Source organism: Lampetra fluviatilis, chromosome 5 (assembly GCF_964198595.1).
Source record: "Lampetra fluviatilis chromosome 5, kcLamFluv1.1, whole genome shotgun sequence".
Lineage (NCBI taxonomy): Eukaryota > Metazoa > Chordata > Hyperoartia > Petromyzontiformes > Petromyzontidae > Lampetra > Lampetra fluviatilis.
In genome coordinates this window covers 14,533,046-14,542,313 of record NC_136279.1, presented here as the reverse complement: position 1 = coordinate 14,542,313, position 9,268 = coordinate 14,533,046, and the positions used below count along the sequence as shown (strand labels likewise).

Genomic DNA, 9,268 nt, shown 5'->3' with positions numbered 1-9,268 from the left:
TTTGCAATTTATCTTTTTTAACCTTTCAACGGTATTCATATTCTTGGTTCTTTCGGTAAAGTCACATGACTTTACCGAAAGAACCAAGAAGATGAATCCATGCAGTCACGAAAGCTTTAAATCGAAATTTCAACGGTATTGTTTGTCAGTGTTTCCCTAGATCCGCCTCTCAGAAGACACATTGTTTCACGAACCCTCTTGTCAAGTCGAAGAATTAGTTTGCAAATCATCCACTTCCAAACGTGTTTTTCTTTACAACTTTAATATATTTTTTTAAGTGTTTCACAGTGTGTCAAAGGCCTACACTCAGATAAAACAAATATCTCTGTATTATATATAAAAATATATCAACTACTGATGAACAACATGTAACATAAGTAAATAGTTTGCATACAAAACTGAATTTGGTAATCATTTGTTGGTCATTTATGTAACCAGATGAGAGTCCAAAGAGATTGTAAGTGAGAATTGGAAAACAGTTCAGGAGAACCCCAGCGAGTCGGAGTTTGGCTCGCAAAATTTTGCACTTCGCCAGACCAATGCCGAGGTTTTAATATAAATCAGCCTCCGACGCCACCTGCAGTACAAATAGGTGGTCGTGGATTTTGTTGCTGTACATATCTCCCCATTGGCCAGTCTCTCTATAACTCTCGTCTCTTGCTTTCTTTCACTCCGTTTATCTCTTTCTTTCTCTCACTCCATTTTTGTATTGATTGTTTCAAATTCTCGGAGGATATTGGCACAACTCAAATGTAAGTACTCTGCAGCACAATACACTATAGCTACAGTGCTGACTTATTTTTTTGTTTTTTATTTTTTATATCTAGCATTAAAAACACAATTGTATTAAGCATTCATGTTTAGATATAGTGTATAGGTTATACAATTGTTTAGGTATTATATGTATATATTATTTTGATGTTCATTGTATTTGCAGCTAGTCGGATTTTTCAGAAAGCCTGATTCGGACTCGCCCTCCGCTAACCAGGGTTTCACTAGTTCCCTAGGTACAGTTATTACGCAAGTTACTATAAATGTAATTTTTAAATATGTAAATGCAGTCACAGTCCTGGTGGCTTAGTATCTCAACATGGCCTTTATGGTCCTAACAGTGAAACCCAATTCCAAAGGCCTGAACCCCAGGTCTTCAGATGTGTTTAATTTGTCCCTTATCATGGGCATTGTGAGCCCTCTGAGAAAGACACCCACCCCAGAATTTGAATTCAGGTTCATGAAGGAGTGCTGATGCAGTGCCCCAACATGGCCATTGCGAGCCTCCTGAGAGAGGATCCTTATCCATAATTGGTTTGGTGGATACCAACTGAAGTCAGCTGTTACAGTCATTGATAGTTTTTGACACAAAATCATCGTTTTCCCTATATAAAAATACAATTGCTATGCGAAATTAAAATATTAAATCCATGTTTGCCACTGATGGAAATACATATATCTAGATAATCTGTTTCATGATATACCATATATGCAGTTTCTATGTTTTCTGTTAAAGGTCAGAATTTACTTCTCCAATTGACGATGGTCATACAAAGCTTGTAAATGTTAGTGGTGATGCCAATGGTGTTATGACTTGCAGACTTGAGCTCATGATGATTTTGGAGATGGCAGCACATTAACCTACCATGGCCCCAAGATTTGAACTCAAAATCACAGCCATGCTTTGACATAGACGCTCAGTGTTGACCTCATTGTAGCTGGCTCATCGGCTCCACGCTTTACCCCAAGCCTCTTAGAGGTGCTCACTAATCGCCACGGTACAGCCATTATTGAGATTCTTTTTATGATGAGGATATCTTTGTAAACACTGGAGTACTAGAGGATGGTAATGGTGGTGATGATGTTAACTCTGGGGTCCTTCTCGAGTGATTGTAACACTTAATGGTGATTTTAAGGTGGGTTTGCTCTTATTTATAGAAACGTATGCACTATATCACGATGGATTGCTTTACATCTCTAATTAGATTGGTTTATTACTTGGTTCCTCACTAGTCTATGCCTACAAGGCACCTTTGGGCACTCTGCTACAACATTTAGGCTTATCGTATTGTTATGCCGATGACACCCAAATTTACATCCGGTTAGGCTTTAACTCTGCAATGCCAGTTTCTGAATTGTCTACAACATTAGAATTAGTGAAATCTTGGTTGCAGCCACATTTTATTTGAATAAATTCCAACAAAACTATGGACATATTGGATCCCTTCTGCAAATACATAAAAATTGGTTTGCCACGTTTGTAAATAGGTGGTCACGATGTCTGCCCATCACAGGTCAGAAATCTTGTTTTTCAGTTTGACCAGTCTCTGTCCTTTGATGCACATGTATCTAGGGTGATTAGAACTTCGTTATTCCACCTTAGAAATACTACCCAGCCACGTCATTTCCTGACCCTATGACTTTAAGAGAGACTGGTTCATGCGTTTGTGTTCGCCCGACTTGATTACTGCAACGCATTACTATTCGAGATTCCAAGTAAGGCAGACTCCACCTTGTTCAGAGAGTCCTTACGCGCACACCATGTCATGGGCACATCTCACCTGCTCTCTTGTCTTTGTATTGCCTACCATGCAACTATCAAGTGGATTATAAAATCCTGCTGCTGACATACAAGGCTCTCAATGGCTTAGCCCCACAATATTTGCAGGAACTAATCTATTTTTACACTTCAACGAGGTCCCTGAGATTTTCGAATTGCCTTATTCTAAATGCTCCTAGGTCAAGGCTCATTTCCTGGGGTCATCGCCTTCTACCAGTGCAGCTCTCAGACTATGCTTGGACTTTGGTGAAAAGACAGAGTCGTTAGAGTTATTTAAGTCTGTCTTGAAAACCCACCTCTTTTAACTGGCCTTTAGCCCGAGCTCTGGCCATTTACGCTAATTTTGTTTATGCCCTCCTTTCCATAATGGGACATTGGGATCTAAGGTTTAAATGCGCCTAACAGATGTAACATTAATTATGATAACTATGGTGGCAATCAAGAGAATATGTTGCATTAAATAACATGATAACCATTTAAATGATCGTCAATATGATGATGGTGGTTGTGATAGTATTTATTTAACAACTGATATTATTTTCTAGATGAAGAAATCATAGGCTATGATGTAATTACAATGATGATGATATCTCAACAGGGATGATGACAAGAATGTATATGATTTTACTGCATTGATGTTACAATGATGATGATGATATGCCAATGATCATGGAATATGGCAAACATGATCATGACACGTAATGGAACAGTTGACAATTCTCATTTCTGATATTGAATAACAGTGGTGGTGATGCTGATTGCATATAGCCTGTAGCAATGTTAAGGAACAAAGTGACGAATTGCACCAACACAAGAAGCCGTTATGTGACAGGCACCAGTCACATGCCATGATCAGGATGCTTTTCAGATTACAGTGTTCGAGTGATGTGGGTCACGTGATGCCAGGCAAATGACATTAGTCACGAGACGTAGGTCACATGACGGCCACGTAGAGTGGAGCGGATGGACTCCCAGCTGTTCCAACGGGGTCCCCAGCTCCCGATGGTGCGGATGAGGATGACACATGCAGGCCTTGAGCGGACTCGCACAGCCCTGGCCTGAACCACACAATCAGAATCATCAACAAATCATAATAATTAAATAGCAGAATCATCATGACATTCACATACGTAATTTGAATGTAATCTCATGAATAACATAATTTCAACTTTAACCGTACAGTGTCATTAGCATCAACATCATCAAGAATGATAACAAGTATTTAAAACAAATAGAATTCTCATCAGGCCCCGTGGTGTAAAATGCAGTCCCCAACCCTGGTTATCCACTCTATCTCTCTGGACTCTCTATGTGCCATAAAGGGCCGTAGCCTGAAACTTCAGTATTATAGTTTTTCTTTTAACGCCATAGTGTCATTGACGAATGTGTTGAGTTTATTGCCAAATTTAGAATACTCATGAAATCAAATGCCAGGCACCCTTTCCAAGTGACCTCCCAGCAGTGGGTGCAGGGGACCAGGCTCTCACCGTGCGCACTGGGACCCCGCTTCCCCCGAGCTCCACCCCATGCCGTGGGGGGGAGTGGAACCACCCTGAGACACACATCATCACCAGGACCACCACCATCATCATCATTAAAAATATACATCTCTTGTGAACAACCAGGTTTTCCATTATAGGCAGAATTGTTCATGAAAGGTCAGTGCTCGTATTTCTCGAACCCTAACCTAACCCAAACCGTCCGACCAAGTCTAGAGCAAGAGTCAAATCTCTCTAGGGCACGAGTCAAAACACGGAGCCAATCGACAGCAGGCTGGGTGCTATACGTTAACAAACTGTGCAACTTTGTGTTCAGCTGCTCATAACATTCGTTTTCGGACTGCTTCGGCATCATGAGAGCTGATTTTGACGCACCCTGCAATATTTTCTCAACGGGTTTGTGAATCGTGACAAAATAAATGAAATAAATAAATATTGCGAATATGTTTCTCTTTTTTATACCACACACCGGTGTAGCACCAATAATGTTCAAATACATTCAACCCACGTAATCACTGGCAGGTTTTTTAGAATCGTAATTTTTGGTGTTATCCAAAATTGTGCCATCAGTGTCACGAGGCAAAGAATCCATTGAGGAATTCTCACGATGACTTCTCCCAAAAAAATATTTGAAGTGGCCTTTTTAGCCACTTTCTCATACATTATTTCCAGAGATTATGGAAATAATGTATTTCCATAAAAGTCAACTATATATCTGCTTTCTAGCACTCTATAAAATCGTGAGGATTTACGTCAGCCAATCAGTCACGACCATCTTAAAATGTATTGTATGTAAATGTAAGAGAGAGTGCATGCATTGCACTCACCGTGCAAGGAGGGAAGTCAAAGGTCATGGTAAGGTCATCGAAATCCTGGGATGTCATGCACCCACCCACCTCCCCACCTTCAAAGCTACTCAATATAAAAACACGCAAACATCCACACACAAAGTTACCAATGAGGGAGTCCGACTTGTTAAAGTCACTAAACTTATAATTGATATTCTGTCGGAATGCTAACCCTAACTTTGGCCCTGTGGATCACATGGGCAGTTTTGTGGTCTAGCAGTAGGACGATTTCTTTACAGTTGATCTTTGCCAAGCATATCTTAATTTCTTGATGCATTTTTTATTTGAAGTTCCAGTTTCATGACTTTAGCCAGCCTTCCTTTTCCAAAAGGTATAATTCTGCCGAGATGAAAAGCCTTTCTTGTATCCCAGAGCAATCGGGGAGGGGGCAGGGGAGGGTCCGCATTTGAAGATGAAGTCCTTAAGGTCCTCCCCCCAATCCCTTGACAAGTGTCACATCCTCTTCAAAGTGTTGGGTGTCCAGTATTCACTTTCCATGGGTGAAAGCCACCAAATACGGACAATACTGAAGGCTAAGTAACGCACAATTAAACAGGTGAAGATCCAAGATATAAACTCGGAGTCAAGAAAGCAAATATTTCGGTATGGGAATCTCTCAGGTTCCTTGAGAGAGATGTATCGGCTGTTTCGAATGACATCCATGCCCAGGCTTCAACTAACCTGTATTATTCAATCAATGAGAATAGTTGTGTACGTAGGGGTGTACTCTGTAGTCTTTTTATATAATTTCGTGGTTAAGGCCTGCGGCTGTGACCCATAGTCCAGCGAATTACCAAGGCAACGGGTTTTAGTTGTTCTGTCATGATGCACATCTGACCATACTGTAGAGTAATGTGGCTTAGTTGAAAGGCCATTAAAGGTGTAATAATACGGGTAGTTTACAGTTCTGGGGTGACAGGAGAGGTCAGGACATTTTCCCAAACTCTTGTCCTGGCAATCAACCATAATAAACCTTTCCATGTTCACTAATCTTCTCCATTTATATACAAAGTCATTACAAGCTGCACGTGATTGATAGTTGATAAGCACATAAAATGTCCTCACACACACAATTGGCGCCCTCTAAATTGTGAATCGGTTTTCTCTCCATGACATTGGGTGTGTTGAACAGTCATCAGGTGTGTGCATCATGAAACAGCTCAATCTGAAGTTGAACAGAGAAGGCCTTGCAAACATGGTGTGTTCCTAAGATTGTTGTCTGGGAAACCGTGGGTTTAGCGTTCGAGGCGAGGAGTCATCTCACCAAGAGGCAGGGAGGTTGTCATAGTTGAACTCAAAGGATGTGTCCCCTAGATTAGAGTTGGGAGAAATTGGCAGGGAGAGGACAGAATCTCCGCCCAGACTGGGCTGCACGCAGAGTGGGATGTAGTCTTTGCCCATCTGCACACACACACACGCACATACACGCAGACACAAATATTCTCTTGTAGCCTTCATAGACTTCGATTTAAAGCTTTCGTGACTGCAGGGATTAATCTTCTTGATTCTTTCGGTAAAGTCACGTAGAATGGAAATAATATTTTAATATGTTTTATTTTTATTATTTTATTATTTCCATTCTACGTGACTTTACCGAAAGAACCAAGAAGACCTTCATAGACTGTTGGTGCAAGTGCTATCAGAAAGCACCTATCAAGGTCGACACGGCACACGTTGAGGTGGTGTGGATAGTACCATGGCCAGCCGCATTTGTGTCCCCAGTACTGATGTTTACACCGCACCAGATACAATTTTTAAGGCCAAGTCGATCAAGGGGATGAAAATAATCAATTCTAGATATCACTCGCCACGAGTGTTAGCCGTGGCCAGGAATCAAACTCCGTGGTTTTGTCACACAATGTGCGAACTGCTGCATCACTGCTCTTTACAACACGTGTGCAAGCAACTACTTATTTAGGCGAGCATGGCACACAATTTCATAATGTGGCCAGCTAAACACCTACCTTAGGCTCCCCATTGCTCATGTTACAAGTTCATACCTCAGCTAGTGTCAATTCGTTCTGTCAAACCTAATCCTAGCCTTAAGTTGATTAAAAAAACTTCAAAAATAAGCCAACAATTGTCAATTTATGGATGGTTCAGTTAATGTGCATTTTTCACAATTGCCATAATGCTAACAATCGAGATTAGTGTCACCCTATTGTTCATTTGAGCAATGAGACACTGACATTAGACTGCCAGTGCGTTACCATATATCGGAGTGGTCTGTGCGTGTATTTGCTTTGTTTAGATGTGAAGGGGTTCAATTGTGATGCGCTGCTCACTCGCTGCACCCGCGTCTGCAGGAGGTCACCCAGCGCTGTCACGAGGTCGGAGAAGCCCGGCCGTTCCCGTGGGTCCGCGCGCCAGCAAGCTCGCATGATGTTATAGCTGCATCACCACCACCACCACCACAACATGAACACCAACATAACGATCCCATCAACATAGGTCAACATCCACACAAACATCACCCAACGTGGGCTGTTCCTTTGTTCGAATTTAGAGCATGTACCCCGTCAAGCACGTTATTATATCTTCATCACCACCATAACATCAACAAGACTACATTATAATCCATCACAACCAACCCATCAACATCAATAAAATCCAACATCGCCTACCATTGGTTATTCCACTCGTTCCATTTTATGCCATGTAGGCACACATTATGTCATGGCTACAATACATCTCCATATACACCATCACAACCCACGACCACTATCACCATTAAAAATAACACCAGCATCAACATCACTCCAACTAACACCTGTCATCACCTCTGTTCACGTGTCACTTGCAGAGTTGTTGGCTGTTCATGTGTGCACTATATATTGGTGTGTATATTCCACATATGTGTTTGCATGCCATGTGTTTTCTAACAATAGTGCCGGGCACATTTTCAAGTGTAGTGATGAAAGTTTATTTACATTGGAAATTGGATTTAAAAAAATCCACTGCTGCACTGCCATCTGCTGGTCACCTCGCAGCCCGTGTCCATAACACCGGGAGTCACAAGCAGACTCAAAATCCTGCTTAGCTCTGGTGCATTCAGGGTGATATGGTCATGATGTCGTTGGCCCTCTTCATGAAAAAATAGTCTGTTGACTGAAACACCAATCATTATATTCATGGTATGATTGTGGCCGATTCGAATTGTGTTGGTGTGCACGCGTGCTTGCTGTGTTGTGTGCGTTAATGTGCGTGTGTCTGTGAGCGTGTTCGTGTGTGTGTGTGCTCCTGCATACATGTCCTCATCCGCATGCTCCGGAGCCCTCATCCTCGACCCTTCCTTGAGTCGACGGCAGAACTCCTCATCAATCTGAACACCGGGGTATGGAGATGCTCCTGTGGACGAGAAGTAGTACATATGCTCATTCATTCACTTGTTCACTCATAGTGACACATTCACCCACTTATTAGCTTATACATGAAATTGTCAAGTCACATTCATTCATTCATTGAAATGTATCCTGGACTGTCTAATGTCAGTGTTAAGCTTGGTGAATGAAAACTATTTTGTGTAGTTATTTATAATCTTTAGTATCATTAACAAAGCTTTTTACTCTTGTGGACTGGGACACAGAGGCTATGTGAGCAACTACAAGATAAGTGGTGTGTTTGTTGGGCTTCATCTTCGTTTAACTCTGTTAGGCTAACCCAATCAATGTTTCCTGCTCATTTATATCTTCACTATTTTTAACTTTGCTGATATCCAGTATTCCCACGTTTATTCATTTAAATAACCCAAACACAGATTTAGCACTCGTTCACAAGCTCATTTAATCAGTTGAACTGCTCGGTCTACATATTAAATTGCTCATCGTACTTTTAGTCTCACTTATTCACGCATGGCCATTATGAGCCCCAAGAGTCCTATGACTTAAACGTAGGTAAGCAGGGGTGCTGGCTTTGACAACTCAGGTCAATAGAGACTCAAGAGTGCTGGCTGGCTCTGCATCCCTGATAAGGCATAGTACAAGTCCCACGAGATAAGATAGGGCATGGAAATGGATGACAGCTCCATAGAACACATAATTGGCTACAGCAAAGCAAATCTTTCATCCAGCAGTGGAAGGAAACAGCTGGTGATGATGTGGACAACGATACTAATGGTGGTGCTAATGGCGGTGAGGATAACACGAGACTCCTCACCAAGTGAGAAAATCTCCCAGCTGAGAATCCCAAAGGACCAGACGTCGCTCTGCACCGAGTAGATCTTGTCGAAGATAGCTTCTGGGGACATCCACTTCAATGGAAGTCGGGCCTTCACACACACACACACGTGCACACATCTTCAGTGTCTAACTCCTGCACTGCGTCTATAGATATGGCTTCATTTGTACATATATATCAAGTTGAATTGTATT

General features: G+C 41.7%; 1 protein-coding gene across 1 annotated transcript in view; it reads right to left on the bottom strand.

Moving 5' to 3' along the window:
- Positions 1–9,268, bottom strand: part of LOC144932628 (vascular endothelial growth factor receptor 1-like) — a 46,683-nt gene continuing 37,415 nt past the window's right edge. The window contains exons 24-30 of the mRNA XM_078856878.1: positions 9,054–9,165; positions 8,147–8,246; positions 7,184–7,289; positions 6,163–6,299; positions 4,878–4,962; positions 4,039–4,103; positions 1–3,609 (exon numbers count right to left, since the gene is read on the bottom strand). Of these exons, the coding sequence (XP_078713004.1) occupies positions 3,486–3,609; positions 4,039–4,103; positions 4,878–4,962; positions 6,163–6,299; positions 7,184–7,289; positions 8,147–8,246; positions 9,054–9,165 (729 nt within the window). The 3' untranslated portion in view covers positions 1–3,485. The remainder of the gene's footprint in view (positions 3,610–4,038; positions 4,104–4,877; positions 4,963–6,162; positions 6,300–7,183; positions 7,290–8,146; positions 8,247–9,053; positions 9,166–9,268) is intronic.